The 25189-nt window shown below is 47.5% G+C and overlaps 1 protein-coding gene across 2 annotated transcripts in view; it reads left to right on the forward strand.

Annotated features, from left to right (window-relative positions):
• The window catches only part of CSNK1G1 (casein kinase 1 gamma 1), a 99453-nt gene that overhangs the window by 62859 nt on the left and 11405 nt on the right, over positions 1–25189 (forward strand). For both annotated transcript variants that reach the window (XM_058811026.1, XM_058811027.1), the window contains 6 exons: positions 7442–7593; positions 13115–13349; positions 15691–15776; positions 17786–17870; positions 19472–19620; positions 21624–21728. In XM_058811026.1, coding sequence (XP_058667009.1) covers positions 7442–7593; positions 13115–13349; positions 15691–15776; positions 17786–17870; positions 19472–19620; positions 21624–21728 — 812 coding nt within the window. The remainder of the gene's footprint in view (positions 1–7441; positions 7594–13114; positions 13350–15690; positions 15777–17785; positions 17871–19471; positions 19621–21623; positions 21729–25189) is intronic.

Consider the following 25189-nt stretch of genomic DNA (forward strand, 5'->3'; position numbering starts at 1 on the left):
GTTTTCCTGCATTTGACCTTTCCAGATAGGGTTGATTCTTCTCCCAACCTTTTTTTATCTTTATGAATACAAATATGAATGTCTCCTTGGTACCCCCTCTTCAAGTGGTTTGTGGATGTGAAGAGTTGTTTAATTGAGAGAAGCCATGATGTCAGGAAACCAGCTTGTACCACTCAAGAAAGATGAAATGCCACCCTGTTCTAATAACACAACGATCCTGAGATTTGTTTTTCTGCAGTTGAAGTAAAAATCAAATTGTTTGGATTTTTACCAGCATCAAGAACAAATATGTTCTTCCTTCTGTCCTTCCCCAGTCTGTTTTTCTCCTGTTCCTTTTCCCCTACCTTTTCTTTTTGTAGGTTCAAATATTACCAAAATGAAACAAAACACAGCAGGGTTAAAATACATCCTGCATAATGTGAGATAAACTGGGGTGAGGCTGGAGTCTTGGAGTGCACATGGAACTCCCAGGAGATGACAGTAGCTGTGTCTCCTCCCAGCTCATACGCAGCTGTTGCCTTACACTGTGCTCAGTGTCATCTCTTCCCATGGAAGGCTCAGCTCTCTCTGCCATCATCAGGGAGAAGGTGTTGATCCAGTACCTTCCTGTGCCTTTCCCATCCCTGGAAGTGTCCCAGGCCAGGTTGGATGGGTCTTGGAGCAACCTGGCCCTACTGGAAGGTGTCCCTGCCCATGGCAGCTTTGAGGTTCCTTCCAGCTTCTGAGGTTCTCCCTTGAGTGATTTCCTCTCGCAGAGTGTTTGAGCTGTGCCTTTGAGTGATTTCCTCTCGAGTTCAGAGTGTTTGAGCTGTGCCTTTTCCACATCCAAGGCCAGGAGCAGGGCCTTGCTCTGCCTCTCCTCCTCCTCCTCACCTGCCAATGGGCTAAAGAAGGTCCTGCTACAGAAATTCCTGCTAGGCAGTGGTGCAGGAGTGTCGCAGATATCTTTTCATTAAAAATCTTTCCTTGAGATTTTTCTTCCTGAGAAGCTGAGGGGCCTCAGGAACAAAATGTAAACAATGGTTATCTGCTGCTGTGGAATGCAACAGGTGCATCTGTGATTGGTCTCATGTGGTTGTTTGTAATTAATGGCCAATCACAGCTGGCTCAGACAGAGAGTCTGAGGCAGCTGCCTTTGTTATCATTCGTTCCTTTCTATTCTTAGCCAGCCTTCTGAGATTAAACATTTTCTTCTATTCTTTTTAGTATAGTTTTAATGTAATGTATATCATAAAATAATAAATCAAGCCTTCTGAACATGGAGTCAACATTCTCATCTCTTCCCTCTCCTGAAAATCCCTGTGAGCACGGTCACACAGGAGCATCCAGCATTGCTAGGAGAAGTGATTGATTGCCCAGACAAAGCAGGGACAGGATGCTGTGAGAAGCTGGCAGCAGAGAGCCAGCAGAGCTTGGCAGCAGCTGGAGCACACAGCAGGAGATGTGTGAGGGGTCTGGACGGGCCTGGCTGCTCCTCACCTTGTGCAGCTGAGTGAGAAAGAACTAAAGGTGAATTTTGGGCTCTCAAACCACAGTATCAGAGCTCAGGAGAGCAAGGAAACTGTTCAGGAGCTTTACAGGCCGGAAGCACTCTCAGCATGGTGGTGCTCTCTGTGGGTCACCATTGGAGCTGCCTTCCTCCAGCTCCTCCAACCCCTCTTCTCCATGTGGATGTTTCTGTGTGAGGCTGTTGGATCAGATCCCTGTTTTTAGGTTCTTTCCCTAATCTTATGCCAGTTCAAGGTTGGTGAAGCCTAGGAGTGTTTGGTGAGATTGTGCCAGACCTTTTCCACAACCTCTTTTTCCACCTGCAGGTGAGCTGGTGCTGGAGTCACAAATTGCATTTTCTGCTTGTTTTCCTCCACATCTCAACTGCTGTTTCTCAAACAAGAGAAAACACTTTCAATCACCCAAAATCTCTGTCCTTCCCTGAGCTCCTCCAGTGAAGATTTAAGGTGAAGGACTGTATTATAAAGCTTTTGCAGCTGTACTTTGAAGGAAGATCTCTCTGAAAGGCATCCAATCAAATGTGTAAAAGACCCTTAGGACCAGGTCATTCCCAGTAACAAGCCCAATCTCAACTTTTGTCCCATCTTTCTATTTTTGAAGCAGACTATTCCAAAATCTGAAGGGCAGGATGAGTCTTCTTACTTGCAGCTCACAGAAATAACCTGTTAACTAACGTGCTCAGGTAGATTTACATGGGACATGTTTGAAGACATTAAAAGCTGAGATCTTGGCCCAGTCAATGCTGATCACAAATCTTCTCTTTCAGCCAGGATTTTATTCCGATTTGAAAATTAAGAGAAGGGTAGATCCTCATTAGTGTAATCAGCTTAAATGGGTTGACTACTCTAAAGCAATTTGTTTAATTTGTTTGGAACATGTTTAATTTTAGCTATAGATACTCAGCCCTCTCACAGTTGCTATTTATGGTGTTCATCGTGTAATTTTGTGTTCTGTGATTTGTAAAAATAAGCTTTCTGCTCTGAATGAGAATTTTGTGACAATCTACGGCCCATTCATCAGAGCCTCTTTAAAACCACACAGAACTTTCTGTGCACTGATGCTTCTGGTGTGTGTGTGTCTGCATCTCTTTCAGTGAGAAAGAGTTCCTGCTGCCCACACAGAGTGTGGGTTTGCATCAAGCATCAGCTTTTTGCTGGCCTTGGATTCCTCCCCACTCTGGGTGTGGAATTTGGGGCTCTTCAGGAGTGTCTCCCCTTTGCAACAAAGCTCAGTGTCAAAACCTGCATGAGGAGAGGGTCTGAATTCTTCTTAAATTCTTGAAATTGAAGACATCAGCTTCTCTCTTTGGCTACACCTCCTCCTTTTTGCTCCCACGGGAGCAAAAGCCATGAGTGGTTCAGAAACTGCTGGTATTGATCACAAGCTCTGGATGTTTCTGGTGATTTCCTGTATGGGGATGTGGCACTTGTCCCTCCATCGATGTAGATGCCACGTGCATCTTCCTGCACTTGCTCCCTCCTTCCTCCTTGGGTGTATTTTACTTGCTGTTGATGAAGTTTGATGCTCACACAGAGCCTCAGGCTCTTCTGGAGCAGGTGGGTTCTGCTTCCTGTGCCCTCCATGCAGGACTGGTGCTGCAAACTCTGATTATTCCCTCGGGCATAACCTTAGATTGGCATCTCTGCCCATCACCATTTCATAACCAGGCCTGGAAATGGCTTTGGAATGTCTGTGTGCCTGAACCAGTGAGGTTTTTTGGAGTATGTTGGATGTCTGAGGAGTTTTGTGGCCATTAGTCATGCTCTAAAAGATATGGCAGCAAGATAACATTACTGAAATCATCCAGGGTGGCATGGAGTGGATAACATTACTCGAATCATCTTGTGGTGGAAGTTCCTGGAAGGTGTTGCTCCAGGTGTTAATCCAGCTCTGTGGAAGAGCTGTGATCCTGCTCTTTGTTACTGTTCCCATTCTTGTGTTGAAGCTCAAGCCAAGTGTTTTTTGGGTTGATCCAACATATTGCTCAGCCTCAGAGCATGAGGAAGGATGGGAAGGTCCCTTTTGGTGGCAGCCCAGAGCAGCAAGGGTTTAGCATCCCCAGAAAGCCAAGGCCAGTCTCAGGAGTGTGGGGGAATCAAAGTCTTGAGTTTTTGGCTTTGATGTCTGCATTTGCTCTCGTTCCAGCAGTGATGCTTTAATCTACAAAATGCTTTGCTAGGTTTTCGCTGCGCTCAGCTTGAATTTCTTCCAAGACATCACTCTGCTGAAATAGCAGAATTTGCCTGTGGATTCCGGTGCAGCAATCAGTCTGTGTTTATTGGGGTGATAAACTTCCTGTGAGAGTGAGGGTGGAGTGGGCCCTTTTCCATGTGGCTGAGCCAAATCACTCAGCAGCGAGACCAAAGCCGTTAAGCAAATTGAGATGATTTCTGCTCGCAGCAGTCTCTGCTGTAATAAACTGGTTTTCCTCCAAAGGAGAACCTGCACATAGCATGCCTGTATTTCCTTCCCTTAGTGTATTGCTCTTGTTTGATACCATGGAGAAATTCTTGGTTGTGATGTGATTTCATGCATTAATTGCATTAAACAGATCCTGGTTTGTACTTCAAGTGTTGAGTTGTACCTTTGAGTCCTCAGTGTGAGACTCTGCTCTGCTGGTGGCTTTTCATCTCTCTGAATTCAGAGCTGCTCACCTACAGCATGACACCATGGCTTTGTGTGACCTTTCCAGTCCTCTCCCACTGAGATTACTTTCCATTAAAAACCTCAACCCCAACTGCCCAGGCAAAAAAAGTCCTTTTTCCTCCATCAATCTTTTCAGTTGGCAACATCCTTCTTAGGTATTTACAGATCTTCTGGTGATATTTATGGAGTTCCTGTGGTTCACTGTGACAATGGACTCAGCACCAGGACACAATGCTTTTCGCTGAAATAGAGCCAAGCTACGTCATAAATTATGCAGATGGGCTGTGACAAAATCAAATTTTATGCAGATTTTTTTAGGCTGACCCTTTTTACTGTTCAGAGTGGTTGTGGAGCTGCCTGTATCTCAGGTTTCATCCAGTTTTATCTGCCAACACGCCTTTTAATGTGCACATCAAGTTCATCTGTGGAGTTTTTCCTCTTCCCAAAAAGATGGTGAATGTTGAGTTGAGCTTGAGTGAGCTGAGGATATGTTATGCTGAGTTCTTCTCAACTTTATTTCCCTAACTAGTGTGGAGCTGAGGATCCCTGGTGTGGGCTGGGAGCTCCACAGGGCTCATCAGCAGTATTCCTTTGGATCCAGAAGGATGTTACAGCAGCTTTATACTGGCAAGGGCAAGAGGGAAGTCTTTGACTGCAGAGCTGGCAGTCGGAGAAAACCCTCAGGGAATAAAAATCGAACCCTAAAAACACGCCTGAAGCCAATGATGTCTCCTGTATTCTGACATTTAGGATGCTTTTTAAATGTTCTTCACTAAGGCCTCACTTTGCCAGAGCTCCCACAGAAGGCAGAGCTTTCCTGGGGGTTTAAGACAAAGAGGGTACTCCAAGCTCTGGGCTGTGAGCTCTGAATAGGTAAAGCTGAAGGAATTGGGATCCCAGTGAGCACTAAGCAGTGTTGCTTCCTTCCCTACATGAAATCCCCACCTTTTGGGTCTTGCTGCAGTCTGTTTTTCTGGGTCTTATGCCCAGTAGGAAATTCATTTTGATTGCAATGCTTGCCCCTTACCACATGAGGCTGTAAATGTTCTCATATTCCCCTGGGAATATTGATATTAAATGGGATCCTTCACCTTCTTTAAGAGCCTTTCTACAATTTTATTCTCCTGCATGCCTTAGTTAGCAGAGTCCTAACTAATTCCTTCCTCAGTTCCACTATTTGAGACTTGTAGAAATTGTGGTAGAGGTGCTCATTGTCTGTCTGTATCTAGAATCTATAATGGGCTCAGGTTTAAACTTTGCATAAAATATTCTGTTACTCTCTTCTTCTCTATTATTATTCTATTATTCTCTAAAAAATAGAGATGCTTATCTTGGTGTTAGAGATGACTTTGTAGGTAAGTCCTCATCAGACTTCACTGAATACCCAGTGGCTCACCGTGAGTCACTTCAAGAGCTGTTGCAATTATCCCAGCCTTCAGCACTAGGCTGATGACATTAAATTGCCATTTGTGTTGATTTTGGGATATTTGAAAGCATTTTGGAGCTGCCTGGATCATATCCCGTCATTGTTTGGCTTTCTGAATTGCTTCTGCATCAAACCATCCTGTGTTCCTAGAGGATTTAATGAGTGTGACTGCTTCCTGAAGCATGGAGCTCTGTTAGGAGCAGCAGCTTCCCAACCCCAGGTTGGGTCAGTGTTTTACATGGGACACAAAACACTGGTTAGGCAGGGAATTCCTGCAATGCCCTGTAATATCCCATTAATGCATCCTGCTGACAGATTCCCAGAGCATGTGAATTAATGAGATTAAAACCCTCCCCAGGTAATCTTTGTCAAACTGCAGTTTGTTCTTTTGGAGCAGGAGTTCTGTGATATTTACAGTTTGGTGATCTCAGTGCTGCTTTGTTATGTTGTTGGCAGGTTGCAGAGTTCTGAGTGCCACGGGGTGGATTAGCAGGGTTTGCCTAAATCTGGAGTAGGACTTGCACTTGTTGTGTTGCTGACATTCTCTCCAGCCTGGAATGTTTCACTGAGCACCTCACACCAAACTCTGCACTTAATTAGTCAAGTATTTTGCTATATCTAACATTGATCACTTATTCAAATCCAGGTGCGTGCCTGCACTTGTTTAAAACATGCCATAAAATTAGTAATCACAGTGCTTTCAGGTCCTGTGCACTATAATTTGTGGATCTCTGTGGGAAAAAAAAACATAGCAGTGCTCCCCGTGCTCAGCCTTTACACCGAATAGCAGGACGCCAAATCTTTGGGCATTCAAGCACATATTTTGTTTTGACATAAGACAAAGCCCTGTATTTCAAAACAAACCCTTTCTGTTGTGTTTTGGAGCTGCTTATGAGGTGTAGACTGGAAATACAGAGATATTTAAACATGCTACCCAGCTTGTAGGACGCCGAGGGTTGGTGCAGGTGCTGATTAGCAAAATGAGCAGTTGGGCCTGTGCTAAATTCCTCCTGTATGGGCTGCTGTGGTTTCCTTTTTGACTCAAAAGGTAATTCCAGGAGTGCTGTGCAGCTCTCTGAGTCTTCCAACATCAAGGCTGGTTTTTCCCCTCTGCTTCTGATGCCTTTCAGAAAGCTGATCCACCCAAAAATCCCCTGCCAGCTGAGTGTCAACACTGCACTCCCACAGAGCAGTCTGTTGGGTGGGAAGAAGGGCTCTGGCTCCTGCCAGTTCAATGTTGATAGATGTGTTGTGTGCACATATGCTAATGACCATAATCACCTCTTTTTGTGTGGTGATTGGTCAAAATTTAAAACTTTTTCCTATTTTATAGAAAAAAAGATTTTTTTTCCTTTTTATTGAGTGTAAACTTTGTCTAAGGTTGTGCTGAAAACCAAGGGCTGGGTGCTATTTTGGTGACAAAGCAGCCCTTTTTTGGCCATGCTTCATTTTCTCCAGGGACTGTCATCTTCCTAACTGCTCCAGCAAATGCCAACCCACATCTGGGCCTGTTCTCTGCCTGGTTTTTAGTGGAACACAAGGAACTTTGTGTCGTGTTCCCTAAATCCAAGCCTTTAAGCTGCCAAAGCTCAATGCTTTGAGGTGGACTTGTTAATTGTTCTGAAATCCCTTTTGTCTGTGCAGGGGTGTAGCTGAGCAGAGCCTGCACTGCTCAGGTTTGGCCTTTGGTTCAGTCACAGTTTGTGCTGGGACTTTTATTTCCTTGCTGGGCAGCAGCAGCAGCAGATAGAACACTCAAGAAGTGACAGTAAAACTGCCTAACAAAAGGTGTGCACACAGAGGGAGGGGAATTAACTTTGTCCCATTGACTGATTCCAGTTTTTTTCCCTATTCTTCCAGCTGAAGGGCTCCCCCAGGTGTATTACTTTGGACCCTGTGGGAAGTACAATGCCATGGTATTGGAGCTGCTTGGTCCCAGCCTGGAAGATCTGTTTGACCTCTGTGACAGGACCTTCACTCTGAAGACGGTGTTAATGATTGCCATTCAGCTGGTGAGTGATGGCAGAGCTTGCCCTGGGGTGTCCTGGGTGTCCTTCCATCCTGGGGTGGGCACAGTGCAAGGTGCAGTGCTGAGAGAATCCTCTTCCATCACAGAATCACCAGGTTTGAGTTGGAAGGAGCCTTCAAAGATCTAATCCCACTCTGCTTGCCATGGGCAGGGACAGCTTCCACTATACAAGGGTGCTCCAAGCCCTGTCCAACCTGGCCTGGAACATTTCCAGGCATGGGGCAGCCACAGCTTCTCTGGGAAACCTGTCCCAGGGCCTTCCCAGTCCCACATTCTCCCCAATATCCCATCTAACCCTGTGTTCTGGCTGCAGGGAGCAATTTCCCCTTGTGCTGTCACTCCAGTCCCTTGTCCAAGGTCCCTGTCCATCTTTCCAATAAAAGAAAACCTCTCAGGGGTGAGGAGGACTCGTGCCCATGAAAGAAGGTCGGGTGATGTTGATGAGGAGGTGGCTCCCTGCACAGCAGAACCAGTACAGCTGGATTCCTACGGACTCGCATCCCCTGCACACCCCAGGTCCCTCCCTCTCTTTGGACATCCCAGGAACATCTCATTTCTCACCCTCTCCGTGGGACACACCGAGCACAGCACCCTCCCACACTCCTACCAGTTCTGCTGGTTTGGTGCTACTGGGCTGCCCATAGACTGAAACCTCACCGGGCAGTGGGGGCTGAGCCCTCCCCAGCCACAACAGCAGCCTTTGAGAGCTCTGCCTCTGTCAAATGTGGTCAAAATTTGGTCAATCAAATGGGTTTAAATTCCTGACACTTGTAATAAAATATTCTATGGGAAACATCACAGAGCCTTTAATGTGCCTGAAAAGGAAAGGAAGTGAAGTTGGAAGCGATCCAGCTTGGATTTGGGTTTGTGTTAAAAGTGATCAACATGAAAGCTGAACATACTAAATGTGGTGTGGATACTTCCACAAGTCAGTGGGGCCTGCCAGTCAGTTTGGCTTTTTTTGTTTTCAGACTGGCTTGCAGATTCCCAAGTACCTAAATATCTGCAGATATCCAGATCTTGCATAGCTGGACCTTGGGATCACCCAGATGCTCCACAGCAGAGTTGGAATTGTATATTCACATTATTATCTCTGTGGATAGAAGCATGGTAGGGAAGAGGAGATGTAAGGGATGAGGAACACAATCCTTTCCAGGTAAACTGAAGTTTGACACAGCAGATGGAAAGCTGAGGTCAGAACTACAGAAGTTTGAGCAGCACCTGCCTGGTGCTGAGGCCTCCCCAGCAAAGCAGTCAAGTTCTTTTGGTTTTGAATGTTTCCTTATCAATGGGAAACCAATTTATAGTATTGGCTTTGATTAAATCAAGTGGCAACAGCTGGCAAAGCCTCAGATGCAGCTTGTGTGACCTTTGCAGGGAAAATATAAAGATGTAAATTCATTCCCAAGGGACTGCTGGGGAAATCAAGACTGTCACAGCCATGGCTGCTGCCTTCTGCTGTGCCCTGGGGCTGCAGCTCAGCTCTGGGCTTGGATGTTCCTCACTGGCATCACCTGTTGGACTTGTGGCCAGGCTGCAGCTCAGCAGGACACTGGTGCCAGGCGGAAAACACGTGCAGGGGGACAGCAAAAGCAGCTGGAAATGCAGGAGCTGATGTTCTCCCAGAGGATCAGGTGCTCCTCTGGCTGTGGGGAGATGCTGTAGGGCCTTCTCAGTCTCCTCAGGGGGGTTACAGGAGTGTGCACATCTAAGGGGACAGATCAGACATGCTCAGGTGTGCCACATCACCTGGCCCTGACAGAAGTGTTTTCCAGAGGGGCTGGCATTTACTGCTCAAATGAAATGAAAACACTCTGCTCTAGCCACAAGGCTTTAGGGAAAATCTTTCTCCCACACTAAATGATTGCAGTCACTGTGTCACACTCCTGTGTGAGACACATCAGAAAGGAAAGCTGGACTCTCAAACTCCTTGGGCTCACATCCGTGAACTATGTTTCATTCCTGCTTCTGAGTGGCCAAGTCTGCTTAAGCTGTAATTCTAGCCATGGGCATTTGTCCCCTGATTTTCTCCTCATACTTAGGGTGATCCCCATGTCTGTAGGAGCATCCAGTCCTGTGGTCAGTGTTTAACCAGAGGCATGTTTTTGATATTTTTTGATACGTATTTCTGCTTGTCTGTTGTGAATGAGCTTGACAGGCTGCAGCATCTCAGGGCTGGGGTGGATCCTTTCCAGCTGTTAAAAGAAAGAGGAGTTTCTCTAGGAAAAACAAGGGCAATGTCTCTTAAGAAGTGCCACGTGGGATTACAGGAGAATTCAAACATAGTTTTACATCAGGAAGGCTCTCCTGGCTGAGGGCAAGAGAGACTGGATGACAATGAATCTTCAAGGAAGGCAGCTTGTTTTGGGAATTGTTCAGACTCAAACTGCTTCCTCCATACTCCACATGCAGCTGAAGACATCCAGTAGATCAGCTCCAGTGGGTGAAACTCCTGAACAAAGCCAAGCCTGGCAATTAAAGTGTGGTCACTATGTGAGTCCCCACGGCCCATAATTCAGGGGAGAATGTTTTTTTATTCAGACTTCTGGTTTTCACTCTTGGCCAAGCCCAGCCTGTACAAAGCTCACTGACAGCTTACAGCAAGGTCTGTTGTGCCACCAGGCACTGGAAAAATACTCGGGATGTGATCTGGACCGAGTTGTGGCAGGATGTTTTTCTACCAGTGACCATCAAAATTGCCTTTGAACAAGATTAATTTAATTCTCTGCTGGTCTGATCTGTATTTAAGCAGCTGATGTGTGGAAGAAGGGCTCAAATTTATCAGGAAGATCTAGAGATGGAACTGCTGTCAGGATCAGTCTCTTAAGGGTTACCTTTCTGGGATCAGAGGGTTTGTTACACTTGCTGCCTTGGCAGGAGGAAGGCACACGAAAGCACGGGTTTCTTTGGCACCTGCTAAATGTCACAATTTCCTCTCATTTCTCCACCACAGCACAGGGGTCCTGCCGTGTGCCAAGGGATTCTCCCCCTCCTAAAGGTTTCTCTGACATCTGAAATGGAAATTTATGGCTCCAAGGATGGACTCAGCCAGCCGTGCCCATGGAAATCCCTCTGTAATTTACAGCCTTCCATCTACCCCAGTGCTCCCCTGCTTGCCGGTTTTCCAGTGTCAGAGCAATGGAAAAACAGCATTCCATTCCTGGAGTGGTTTCTCTGCCCCTAAAAGAATTAATTCAGAGTGTTTTGAGCCTGTAGTTCAAACCCAGAGGAGCAGGCACCTGTGCATCCAGCACATTTCTGGAGTGGCAGCTCCACCTCCCCTTTTCTTCAGCCGGGGTTGGTGCTGAGGTTGTGCCCCAGCACTGCTGTTCTTGTGTGCTCAGGCAGAGCCTGGGAGGGAGATGCAGCCCAGACACTCCACATCACAGCAGCCACCAGCAGGGACACTGGCTTGTCAGGCTGAATAAAGCATGGAAGCTGCTCCAAGAAACATCTCTCTGACTCGGGGAGCGTCTTTGAGCTGCCATGGCTGAGCAAAGCTCTCCAGCATGAAGCGTCCAGGCAGGTGGAAGTAAAGAAGGAATATGAAAGACCCCACAGCAGCTGTGTGTGTGTGTGGTAGAAGCAAAAAAAGGCAGGTGGGAGGAAAAAAGGCAGGAAAATAAGTGCCCTTGATTGCTGCTGAAGCATAATGGCTCACCTGACACCTCAGCTGTCCAGGTTGTTGTCCTGCCTGCTGCAACTTGCAGAGAGTTTTTAAAGAAGAAAAAAATGGGCCCTTTTCAGGCTCTCTAATTGCTGTTGGGATTTCAACAACTGAGCTGCTTTGGTAGCAGGAACAAATCAAATGAGGCAGTCAGGCTCCACTTGGAAGCTTGTTATGTGTGGAGAGGCGAGGACACTCTTTGTTCCACTTTCAAGGGTTGCATCTTCATTTGAATTGCCTCCCAACGTGGCTTTTTGTCTCACGACCTGCTGCTGTGTCCTGTAGGTGATTCAAAGTGTGAAGAATGACTGAAGAGCATCTGCTCTGCTCTGCACCAGCCTGTAATTGATTGGAAATAATGGCTGTTAGCCGTGAAACCCATTTTCTCTGCACATTGGAATCAATCACTGCGTGGAGGGGAGGGAGCGGCAGCACGTGCTGTTCCCTTCTTTGAAGAGTCTTGGAGCAAATTCTGGTTTTTAAGCCTGATTCACCTGCAGCCAGTTTTTTCCTGCCTGCTGCCCTCCCTGTACAGCTGTTTGTTTTATAAGGAGGGCTGCCCCCTCCTGCCTGCTCCTTCTTTCCAAGAGGTGGAAATGCAGCAGATTTTCCTTTAAAACAGGGGGCATGATAAGGGCCTGGGAGTGTGATGGAGGATCACATGCTTGTGGACTTTTAAAACCGGGTGTGGGTCCAGGATGTGTAAAGAGAAAGAGTGGTCTGGGTTTGCCAGGTGGGAGTGTGTCTGGATTCAGTGAGGAATGAAGGAGCAGTCAGGGTGAGGGGGTGGAAGGGCTGATGGGGGGTTCCTGATGCTTGGCTGGGGCAGAGATGGCTCAGTGAGGCAGAGGCTCCATCCTGCAGAGCTTTCCCAGCAGGATCCACCCAGTGGGGGTGAGCAGCTGGTGGCCCTCACCCTGGATGTCCCTGTGCTGTCCCTCACAGCGGTGTGGCAGTGACCTCTGGGGACTGAGGCTCGTTAGTGCAAAACTGGGACTTGGTGCAACTTTGCAGAGCTTTCGTAGCATTGCCAGCCCACAAATATCTGTGTGAATCCCAGTAGCCTTTCCAAAGAAGCATCTTTGGCGTGCAGGGCAGCTGTGACCAGGACAGCCATAAATGGGGGTTCTTGTGTGTTCATTTGAAACATGTAAAGGCAATTAAAGGTAATAAATTAAATGGAATTGAGAATTATTTTCCTCTAGAATCATCTCCTAAATTCAGGACCCAAGGAGAACTGCTTGACAATACACCTGCAATATGTTTGTTTTCAAATGCAATTTTAATGATGTTCTTCTGAGCAAGGTGTGTTGTTAGAGGCACTCTGTCACCTCAGAAGTGAGGTTCCTGCCCTTCCACCTTCCCATTCACTCAAACTTCCAGAAAAACATTAGTCAAAAGCTGAAAAATATTCCAGCCATTCCTAGTTGACAGCAATGAGATTAATTATTATTTTAGTCAGCTTTGAAGATCATAAAGCTCGTGCCTGCCCAAAAATCCCCCTCCACGAAGAATCTGGCATGTCTAAGACAACATATGGGTCGAGGGAGGAAGGTGGTAAGACACAGAGCAACAGGGGAAGGAGGTGGGCAAGGGAAGAGCTCTTGGTAACTGGTTTAGTATGTTTAAAATCAATACAAAAAGGCTGCTGCAGCTCCCGTGGCACCCTGCCAAGAGCTGCATCCCAGTGGTAACGCCTCAGAAACAGCCCTTGCCATTTCCGTGGGAATAAAGCAGGGAGCACAGCACGATAGCCTTGGAAAGGAGGGGATGACACATTCCTCTTGCAGCTCTGCTGGGAGCCAGAGCTCTGCTCACATTTCCCTCCTTTTTGCAGATCTCTCGGATGGAGTACGTGCATTCCAAGAACCTCATCTACCGCGACGTCAAGCCGGAGAACTTCCTCATCGGCCGGCAGGGCAACAAGAAGGAGCACGTCATCCACATCATAGACTTTGGACTGGCCAAGGAGTACATCGACCCCGAAACCAAAAAACACATTCCCTACAGGGAGCACAAGAGTCTCACTGGAACAGCGAGATACATGTCCATCAACACACACCTTGGCAAAGGTTTGTCTGCGTGGGGGCAGCTCGCAGAGCGTGCTTCAGGCTGGAGGAGCTCTCTGAGGTCACTGAGTCCAACAACTGACCAGCACTGCAGTGTTCACCTCTAAACCACGTCCCCAAGTGTCACATTCACATGTCTCTTGAACACTTCCCAGCATGGTGACTCCATCATGCCCTGGGCAGCCTGCTCAATGCTTGACAGCCCTCTCAGTGAATTATTTGCTCTAATATCCAACCTAAACCTTCCCTGGTGGTGCTTGAGGCTGTTTCCTCTTGTCCTTTGTTCCTCTGTCCTTTGTTCCCTGGGAGCAGAGCCCAACCCCGCCCCCCTGGCTTCCCTCTCCTGTCAGAGGATTCTGCACAGCCAGAAGGTCCCTCCTGAGCCTCCTTTTCTGCAGGCTGAGCCTCCCCAGCAGCTTCAGCTGCTCCTGGTGCTGTACTCCTTCCCTAGCTCCTGTCCCTTCCCTGGACCCATTCCAGCTTGCCATTTGAATCCTGCAGACCTCCCATAGCATTTTGGCTGAGCTCTCTTGTGCCCCTGAAGCTGTTTGTGAACCTCCCAATGCCGTTTACAGTTGTGTGCCTCTTTTTTTTTTTTTTTTTTTTTTTCTCCCTTCTTTTGAGGAATTGAGCCAGCTGAAATGTTGGAAGCCTGATAATTACAGTTTTTATTAGGAACTAAATGACTGGGAGCAGCCCTGCACTGATAAAAGACAAGCAGGCAGGCAGTGATTGCTGCACTGGATGATAGACAAATAGATTTTTATAGCACAGCACTGTCCCAATGCCTTCCAGTTCCAGGTGTTAGAGTTGGATGTTCCCTGACCTAGTAACCGGTTGGAGAAAATGAATGATTTAAATAACTTTAAACCTGGCTTTCATCTCCTCTCCTCGCTGCTTTCTTTCCTAACAGAAGATTACATTTCTGTGGCTGAAAGGCAAAAAATAACTTATTAAATGTTTATATTCTCTTAAATCTATACAAGCAGTGAGATAATGGAATATTTTCCAGGAGGCCTCCTAGCATGTTGGCTCCCACTTGGAGAGCTCACTGTCTTTGGGGAGTAAGGAGGGATGAGCCTGGTTTCTAATTTTGGAAAGTGAGGAGTCAGGCAGGGATGGAGGAATGGGAGGCTGCAGTGGGAGCAGGCTGGGAAGCTGCTGATGAGGGCGATGTGGAGGGAAGATGTGTTTGTGTTTGAAGTGCACCATGTGCCTTCCTTAGGACCCATCTCCCACAGGATTTCAGCTCCCCCGTGGCTCATGCAGGGGCATGGTCCAAATCAGTTCTGGGGGTGTGTTTGAGTGGGCTGTCCCTGCCCACAGGGGTTGTGAGGAGCTGATGCTTCGCTGGTGAGACCAGCTCAGGTGGAATCAATCTTTTCATGTTTCAAACACAGGAGTCTGACTCCAGCTTTTCTGAGAGACAAGTGCACTCAACCATCTTCCTAGAAGGCCATCTGCATCAGTGCATTAAATTACCCAGGGCATCCTCCTTTTTTCCCCTTTTTACCAGGATAACTGCAGGGACTGTCGTTTCAGTTCCCTTTTCCTGAGTGTTCCCACTCCCAGCATCTCCTGCAGGTTCAGTGGCGGCAGTGGATCTGCTCTGGATCATGGATCATGGATCATGTAGTTTGGAGCAGGTGGGGTTCAGAGGAGGTGAGGGTGCACCAAATGAGTCCACAAGCTCCAGTGAACCCAAGAGTGCAGCTCAGCCCAGCCCAGTGTTGCCTCCACATCTGTTGTTCTCTTCTATCCTCCCCAGGGGTTTTGGATACATTTTGGCTGCTTGTTTTAGGATATTTTTCCTTTGGCTCTGTGCCCCTTTCCCCCCCCTCTCATTTATAATTACAACATCTGCATGTGGCAGCAGCAGCAGCAGCAAGTGTTCCACGGTGCTGGAAGGAGCTATTTTTTGATCTGCTCTGATGAGCAGCAGAGGAAATTGGGAAAGGGTTGGCACTGTGCAAGGGTAGATCCCTGCAGCTGGCTGTGAGCATCCCGTTCCCATTTAGTCCGGAGGAAATGATCCAGCACCACATGGCAACACTGACACTGCTAGGTCAGAGAAGAATTGAGGCACTGCTTTATTCCTCTGCAATTAAGAGTTGTCCGTTCTGCCTCAGGCTGGATTGTGCAGTGCTCGTGTTACCTCGCGGCTTCTGGCTGATTTTACACATTTTCTGGCTTTCTGAAACAGCTTCTGGTTTTGCACAAGGTCTGAGCTGCAGACAGTGAGTGAATGTCCCTGTGGTACCTTTATGTCAGGTACAGGTGTGGCTGCTGCTGAGATCTCAGAGCCATTTCTGCTTCTGCAGCAATAATTTGTCATCTCTTTCAGAGCAAAGTCGTCGAGATGACTTAGAAGCCCTTGGCCATATGTTCATGTATTTCCTCCGAGGCAGCCTGCCCTGGCAAGGACTGAAGGTAGGTTCAAGCTTCAGGTTTTGTCCTTTAAAACTTTGGCTAGTCTCTACCCAGAGGAGAATCCACTGGGAAAACATTGGCAAAACCCAGCCAGAAACACTGTCCTCTCCTTTGTGTCCTTGCAGCCTAACACCCAGGCATTGAGTTTAGCTGCAGGGAAGATTTTAAGGTAGAAATACTTTACCTGGCACTTTAAATTGCCAGATTGGTACAATTTTGGAGAGAAGGTTGAACAGAGAGAGACAGGGACAGCAGTGAGAGAGCTGTGATTGGAAGCTGCCCTGAGCTGGAGCGTGACTGGGACACAGTGATTGTTTATGAAATTCCAGTTACGGCAACACAATCCCCCAGCTGCATCTGTGATCCCTGTTTATAATGGAGCAGTTTGATGGCTTTAGATGCACAGATGGACTTCAGCTTGAAAAACTGGTTTTCTGGCACAAGTATTGGACTTGGCTTCCCTCCAGAGACACTGGACACTCAGTGCTGGGGAGTTTATGAGATGCTGTGTACAATGTGGAGAGCTGCAAGAAATTGAGTTGCTGACTGCCGCCAACATCCATCAGCTGAGCTAACAAGGAGTAAGTCATTTGCTGGCTCCAGGGCTGTTGGAAGCTGCATCTTCACTTCTCCATCACCTCCCTGATGATTAAGCTACTGTGTTCAGCTTTGGCATTGAAGGGAGTGAAGGGACTGATCAAGTTAGGCTCATCAGGAAAGACAGCAGCTCCTGTTGGAAAAAGGAGCCAAGGCTTTGGGTTCAGGAGCTGCTTGGCAGAGCTCTGCATTGGTCAGTGGCTTCCAACTGGGTTGATAGAACTTGTCCAGCTTTTTTTTACCACCTATCCAGAGTTAGTCTCAGCTCAGCCTCATCAGGCACATGCCAGAAATGTTGGCAACAGCTCCTAAAAGCAACAAAAGGTTTTTCAAGCATGAAAGGGATTGTGAAAGAAATCAGAGTCTCTCTGATTTTATGTCCACGCCTCTCTGTAAGTGTGTTATTCTAGTATGTATTTTCTTTCTGGCTTAGTTGAACTCATCTGCCTTAAATTAATCCTGTAAATTATTCTAAAATAATTCCAAGTTTATACAAAGTTCTACAAAAGTCCCTCAGTTCAGTGTTAAACTTGATAAGAATTAGTTGACTCCTTTTGGAGGTCCAGGGCAAACGCAGACTCTCCAGCTGGATTTAGAATGTGGCATCTTTGCCCTTCTAGGTCTCCTCAGCTTAGATTTTTGGTCTGCGCTGTCAGGGCTGTATCTGCAGAGAGTGTCTACAGTGCTAATTATGCTGCTGCCAGGTCTAACTGACGTATTTTGAAATGGAGGCAAGAAACCCCACTTTTAGGGTGCCAACTGGAGCAGAGTTCTCTGCCTCAGGTTGATTTAGGTGGGAAATCCAACTGCAAATAGTTTCATTTTGTTGTTGACCAGATATTAAACCAGTGCTAAGTGATGGATGCTTTAGGGGTGAAAGGAAAGGCTGTGTGGGAGCAGCCTGGGATTTGGGAGAAGTGCACTGGTCTAGAGTCATATTCAATGCGGTAACATTCTGTTGCACAGAGGAAAAGCCAAATTGCTGTGCATTGTCTGTGAATTTCACCAAAATTGCTGTGAATGTGCTGTGCAACTGCTGTGCATTTGTTTGTGAAGGCAGCTCGATGGCTGGGGAGGCCCAGATGTGCCATCACAGTTCATGCACCTTTATCTCCTTCTCCCATAAAACCTTCCCTGCACAGTCCTCAGGACTGGGCTGTGAGAAATGAGCCCTGTAAGACACTAATGAGGGTCCTGCCTTTCATGAACAAAGATGTTTGAACATCCTTGGATGTTCTCTCCTGTGAAATATTCCCACTGGTGTAGTCCAGGATGCAGTTCAGTTACAAGTAGCATCTCCTGATGTCACCCAGAATGGGCATTAAATACCTTGTTTTTCTTCCCACACAGCATGTCCTTTCTCACATGGTTGAACTCTTTCTCCACAACTGTTTTGTCTTTGTGCGCTGCAGGCTGACACCTTAAAAGAGAGATATCAGAAGATTGGGGACACAAAGAGAAACACTCCAGTTGAAGTTCTCTGTGAGAACTTTCCAGGTAAAGCCCTGATGGGATTGTGTGAGTGCAGCTGGAGGTGGCCATACCTTGTTAAATGGGATGGGCCTGCACATCTCTGACACTTTCTGTGTCAGAAAGTATTGGATTACATGTATCCATCATGCTGGCAAACAACTGAAGCTGCTGCTATAAATTAGCAGGACCTGAGGTCTTAAATTGAACAAAACTCCTCTCATTAAGGAGGCTGGACAGTGCTCAAGGGCCTTGTATGCCTGTTTTACTTCTTGGCTTCCTTCCAAAAGAGCTCCTCATTATTTTCCCTCTCCCAAATGACCATGCTAAAACTACTGAGTTAATTCTTTTCCAAATGGAAGGTGTTGCAGGTGTAGGTGGCCAGCTTGGAAGGTGGGATGGTGTGTCTGTCCATGAATCCCACCTCCTGGGAGCAGTTTTAAGGAGGGTGTTACTAAAGAGTGCTTCTAGCCAAGCCCAGCACCTGATCTCCAGTTTAACAGACCTTGGAGCTGGAGGAGCAGGGTACAGAGTTAGTGCCTTCTCCAGGGTCCCTTGTGCACAGAGTGGGCTTGGGAGGTTTTGTGGAGTGATTCTGAAGGCCTGACACCAGGGAGAGCACCCACAATTAATCCCATTCCTGTACTGCCACATGTCTTTCCCAGCATGAGGAGCAGCAAGCCTGGAATGGGATCATTGTTCACTCAAGTCACTGTAATTCCCCAGATGTCTCATTCCAAAATCCACCTGGTTCCAAGCAGAACAGCTTCAGGTTGGCTGTTCTCATCTTTTAGCCAGTACTCCTCCTCACAGCTCCTTCAGGTCTGGGCTGACAGGAGATGAGAGAGCTGAGTTGTGTCCCTTCCTTGCCTGAAACTGGTTGTTCTCCACCTTCTGGAGGTACTTAAAAGAGAGGATTCTTTCTTCTCCTTTCTTTTCCCCCTTTTTTACCTCCATGGAAGCCACAAGCCACAGACACAGTTAAGTATCAATAAGCAGTACTGTTCTTATTTTTGTCAGCTGAAGTCAAGGCCATGAGCCAAGGGAGAGCTGGGAAAAGGCAGGACATGAGCTCCTAGGACTCAATATTCTGTGCATGCAAAGTGAGACCCAGATGCAGGAAAGCAATTAATTATCTTAACACCAAACCCTGGTCTGCAAATTAACCCTCTTCAGGTAAATTAACCTTGGAGCCTCCCCTTCTAGTCTAGTTTTGAATATTCAGGCAGTGCCAATGTCATGGTGGGACACCTTCCACTATTCCAGGATGCTCCAAGTCCTATCCAGCCTGGCTTTGGACACTTTCAGGAATGAGGCAGCCACAGCTTCTCTGGGCAAGAGCATTCTCAATACCTGTGAGCAGCCTGTTGTCAGGTTCAGTGAGCTTATTTCTCACTCTGTTTATTTTTATACAAATTTATAGAATAAATCAAGGTGTGGAAGTTATGGAAGTCAGATTTGAGCAGAGGTGGGACTTCCATCTTTGCTTGAGAAGTGTTTGAATTGTTTTTCGTTGAGGACTTGTAGGAGAAAAGCCAGAGGTAGCGCTGGCAGCCCAGACATTGGTTTCTAGGAGCTCATTTGGAAGGTTCAGGATAAAATCTGCCGCTTTTTGCCCTTTCTGACAGAGGAGATGGCCACGTACCTCCGCTACGTGCGGCGATTAGACTTCTTTGAGAGACCAGACTACGATTACCTGCGGACCATCTTCACAGAGCTCTTTGAGAAGAAAGGCTACACCTTCGACTACGCCTACGACTGGGTCGGCAGGCCAATTGTGAGTTGTCCCTGCCACATCCCGTGCCTTGCCTTCCAGGTGCTGCTTCCCCAGCACTGCCTTTTTGTTCCCAGTAATCCCAATTAATGCCCGTGAGTTTAGGATCGAATCTTGTGGAATTTGCAGGCAGTCCTGAGTCCTGACATGGGAGGAGATGACTTGACTTGACTCCATGTTTGAGAAGGCTGATTTATTATTTATGATTTATATTATATTAAAAGAAAATTATATATTAAAACTACACTAAAGAATAGAGAAAGGATTTCATCAGAAGGCTAGCAAGGAATAGAAAGGAATGATAATAAAATCTTGTGACTGACTAGAGAGTCTGAGACAGCTGGACTGTGATTTGCCATTAATTAGAAACAACCACATGAGACCAATCAAAGGTGCACCTGTTGCATTCCACAGCAGCAGATAACCATTGTTTACATTTCATTTCTGAGGCCTCTCAGCTTCTCAGGAGAACAATCCTAGCAAAAGGATTTTTCATAAAATGTGTCCGTGACAGAATCTTTCAAATCTCAACACAGCGAGATGTCCTGACGTTGTGTTCAGGGGGTTCTTGCAGTGCCTGAGGGACAGAGGCCCCATCCACCTCTCTGGACATTCAAGCCTCATTTTCCTATTTGTGACAATGATCATGATGAGACTGCTAGAACTAGTCCAGCACAGGGTTGGAGACCAGTATCTAAAATCCACCTTAAAGCAGGAGAATCACAGAAACCCCCTATAATGGTCATGTTCCCATCAAAAAGGAACAGAATTTGTGATGGATGTTCAGTGGATAGTAGAATCACGGAATGGTTTGGGTTGGAAGGCAAGATTGTGATGCCCACTTTGTTCCAACCTCCTGCCATGGACAGGGACACGTTCCACTGTTCCACTGTCCCGGGTTACTCCAAGCCCTGTGTCCCACCTGGCCTTGGACACTGCCAGGGGTGGGGCAGCCACAGCTTCTCTGGGCAGCCTGTGCCAGGGCCTCACCACCCTCACAGGGAGGAATTTCTTCTCAAATATCTAATCTAAACTCGCTCTCCTGAACTCATAATATCCTGGAGGACACTCAGAGGCCAAACCAGCTCTGTGCAGTACATGGAAAGGAAATATGGGAGAAACCAACCTCCATTTAGCAGCTCCATGACTCCACTCCATGTACATACACCATCATCCTGATCTCATTGCCTGACTTTTACGATCAAAACCCAGTTAAACTCAGGAAGACCTTAGCCAAAGGACGTATCATGGGGAAATATGGTAGAAGAATCTAAAGCTCTTTGTTCTGGATCATTCAATCATTCTGCTCATAACCCACCCCAAAGAGCAGTAATGACATCTGTAAATGAATTGTCATTGGTGCCAGATCAAACGCCATCAGTGCTAAACTTGGTACCAATGCTTTAGTGTCCCAACTATATTTAGTGTTCCCCATGCTTACTGTGCTCAACAGAGTTCCTAAGAAATCATTCCCTTTGTGAATCAAGATTTTCCCTTCATTTTTCTTTAATTACAAAGGCAGTTGATAAAGAGCACCTTGTAAGACAAGTGTGCTATTGCTGACAGCCACGGTGGTTGCCATGGAGATCTCGATGTTGGGAGCAGGGATTATGACTTTGGTGAGAAGAGAGCAGATGAAGCTTTAATTTTAACACGTCCTGTTTCTATGCAAGCGTGATTTTTACAAGTGGTGAGACAATGGGATGAGGAAAACAAGTCTGTATATTTTCAGTTGTAATAATTCTGTGTGAGACACACTAGGTGTGATCTGACATCGAGACAGGCAACTAACTGTATCTTCTTAATTGATTTTTATACAAGACATTTGGTGCTGGTATCCACCACCACATTTCATGTCTGTAAATCACAGGGATTTTATAGCCCTGGCTGTAATTCTCCTTGGCTCCTTTGGGCAGTGATTTGATGTTTTTCTTCTTCCTGCTGGCTTGACAAGGTGGGTTTGTGCGTGTGAGAATCTTAGTCCTAACCAACACCTTATTTTCCAGCCTACTCCCGTGGGATCTGTCCATGTGGATTCTGGGACCTCTGCAGTGACCAGAGACAGCCACATCCACCGGGACCGACCATCCCAGCAGGCCCTTCGCAATCAGGTGTGTTCCTTGGCTCCTCTCCCAGTTCCCTGGCACTGGGCAAGCAGGAGCCACATGGCATTACAGATAGCTGGGGCTGATTCTTGGTCATAGCAGGGACAAATCCTGCTTAATTTAGAGATGGTGATTTGAGGAGAATGTTGAAGGTTGTTGAAATAAGGTATCAACCAGTGGAATTCCTCAGTATCGTGAGCTAACCAGAGTCCACTTTGGAATGGGGTTGTTTTTCTGTAGTTTGTGGGTATACAGGTTAAAGTTGATCATCCAGCATGGTTAAACTCTGTAACTACCGCATTTTTGAGGTGCTTTTAATCATAACACATGGACTGGAGCAGACTGAGAGTTGTGCTGATAGCAGCCTGTTCCCAGGTGCCCTCTGCCCACAGAGCTTGTGGCTGTGACAGGGATGTGTGTCCCAAAAACATCCATGTGTCCTTCTTGGAGTGTCCAGTTCACAGTGGGAGGGTTGCAGAACACAAAGGACAGGCAGGGCAGAACCCTCAGGAAGGCAGCACAGTCTGGATGAGCTGCCACAGGGAAATTGAATTTCCCATTTTTTCCTTTGTCGTTGTGCTCTTTTGTTGGTGTTTAGAGTGTGGGTTTTCTGTGTTAACAGAATTCTCAGACTTGCAGTAGATCTCCCAGCTGGAGCTGTTGCTGCTGTTATTCTCAGGGTGGGGTTCCAGGTTTATTCTGCTCCCCAACCTCCAGGTTCTGCTCAGCTCCTCGAGCTGGGGTTTGTGGGTACAGAACCAAGCCTGGGGTGTCACAGCCTGTCTGGGCTCAGCCTTCCTGGGCTCTGAAGGGTCACACAGCTAGCACAGGGTAGGACACATCCCAGTCCATCACATACAGTCAGGATAACCCCTCCTTGGGTAGTGTGGCTGTAGGAGGCTGGGTTGTTTGCAGCATGTGAGCACGGTGATGAGTGTGGGCTGCTGTGTGAGCCCTGATACAGTCATCTGCTTTAATAAATACCCTGATGGATGCAGTAACCCCCTGGTTTTGGGGGGATTGTTCAGCCAGTCTCCTATTGTCCACCTTTACCACAGACCTTCACATTGTGTATGTGTGAGGCATCGTGTTTCCTTGACAGCACAGTGACACCTGGCTTCCTTTTCAGGCATTTTAGTTCACAAAGGCACAAAGAAATCCCAAAATATGCAGGCAGCCTGCAGGCCTTGTTCTTCTGAGCTGCACAGTTCTGGATTGCACAGCAGCTTTTCTCATGTTTTCACCTAAACATTATAGGATGATGAATTGTTTAATATGCCACGGAGGAAATCAAGTTCTTCTCACCAAAATACAAACAATTCTCTTCTGAAGGATGTTCCCTTAAAGTCTTGAGCAAAGCATTTCTCTAAAGGAAAAAAAGCAAAAAATAAATGTCTCGAGAAGTGAATTGGAGGCATGGGTTTGGGTCTCCAGATTTAATGGCCTAATTTTTGTTCTTGGGTCTAATAATGCAGATTCTCTCTTACAATATTTGACTCCTAGTAAAGAGCTAACGTGCAATCACCTCTTTGTAGCCTTTTCCTCTGGAAAGTGAAGTGTTTTAATCAAAGATGAGTGAGCCTTTCCCCCCTCTGTCTTTAGTTTTGCCATGTGATTTGTGGGGGGTTTCTGGAATCTTTCCCTGGGCACACTTTCACTGCTCACAACCTGGGTTTATCCACTGGAGCCTCTTGTTTCCTGCCCAGATCCATGGTGGCTCATTCAGCTGAGGCCAACACAGATGTGTTTGTCCCACACTTCCCAGACCTGGGAAGCATTCTTAATACTGGTCACTTGGGTTCAGGTGTGCTGAAATCCTCCTGGGTCTTAGGTGAGCACTGGATATGTTGTCATCCAAGCTGGGTGACTGTCTTGGTTTGAAAGACAGGTGTCTGCCAAGGAAAGTGTGAACCTCTCTTGGAATGGAAAAAACATGACCCCTTTCCCTCTCAATTATTACAGCTTTGAAATGAAGGGGCTTTCAAGCAGAGATGGGGAAAGGATGAACAGTTCTTTACCAGTGTGTGTGTATAACAAGGCCCACAAAGCCCAGCTCTGGCACTGACCCCAAACCCAGCACAATCCCAGCACAATCCCAGTCCCAAACCCAGCACAATCCCAGCCCCAACCCAGCACAATCCCAGCCCCAACCCAGCACAATCCCAGTCTCAAATCCCAGCACAATCCCATTCTCAATCCCAGCACAACCCCAGCCCCAAACCCAGCACAACCCCAGCCCCAAACCCAGCACAACCCCAGCCCCAAACCCAGCACAATCCCAACCCCAATCCCAGCACAATCCCATTCACAATCCCAGCACAATCCCAGTCCCAATCCCAGCACAATCCCATTCCCAATCCCAGCACAATCCCAGTCCCAATCCCAACCCCAATCCCAGCACAATGCCATTCCCAATCCCAGTCCCAATCCCAGCACAATCCCAGCCCCAATCCCAGCACAATCCCATTCCCAATCCCAGCACAATCCCATTCTCAGTCCCAGCACAATCCCAGTCGAAATCCCAGCTCAATCCCAGCCCCAATCCCAGCACAATCCCAGCCCCAATCCCAGCACAATCCCAGTCACAATCCCAGCACAATCCCAGTCACAATCCCAGCTCAATCCCATTCCCAATCCCAGTCCCAATCCCAGCACAATCCCATTCACAATCCCAGCACAATCCCAGCCCCAATCCCAGCCCCAATCCCAGCACAATCCCAGTCACAATCCCAGCTCAATTCCAGTCCAAATCCCAGCACATTGCCATTCCCAATCCCATTCCCAATCCCAGCACAATCCCAGTCCCAATCCCAGCCCAGCCTCTCCCGCCCGCGGCTCTTTCCCCCCGCTGCAGTTCCGGGCTCGGCCACCAGGGGCGCTGCTGGCTGCGGGCCGGGCAGGGCTGCGGTGACTCCCCCGCGCCTGCAGGGGGCGCTGTGGCGCGGCCGCCGCTCCCTCAGGCGGGGATGGCGGCCGGGCCCGACAGAAGTTCAGGGGTGCAGCCGGAACCTCAGAGCCGTGGCTGTCATGGCTGGGACAGGCAGATCCCAGAGTAGTGAATGAATGTATCAGAAACTCCACAGCTGTAGCAGGATCCATGGGGTGTCCTGGCAGGCGGGGCTGGGCAGTGGCAGCCAGGCTCCTGAACATGGCCGTGAGAGGCTCCCTTGGAGCAGGGAGGGGGCTCACAGTCCTTGTTTTTCCTCTTAGGCATCCCACTAGATGTTAAGGCTCCCTTCCAGTTTGATCAGATGTTAGTTAATAAGATCCCAGTCCTACAGCTTCTCTTACGAGCAAAGGCTCACCCACAGTAAGGAAGAGGCAGTACAGGGCTCCAGCAGTGGCAGTCAATTCTCCCCACAGTAAACAACAGCTCAAACATTCTGCCCTGATGCTGACAGTGAGAGGGGAGCTGCACCCAGCCCCTTCCCTCAGCCTAAAATCTGACAGCGAGAGGGGAGCTGCAC

This window comes from Ammospiza caudacuta, chromosome 10, assembly GCF_027887145.1.
Source record: "Ammospiza caudacuta isolate bAmmCau1 chromosome 10, bAmmCau1.pri, whole genome shotgun sequence".
Taxonomy (NCBI): domain Eukaryota; kingdom Metazoa; phylum Chordata; class Aves; order Passeriformes; family Passerellidae; genus Ammospiza; species Ammospiza caudacuta.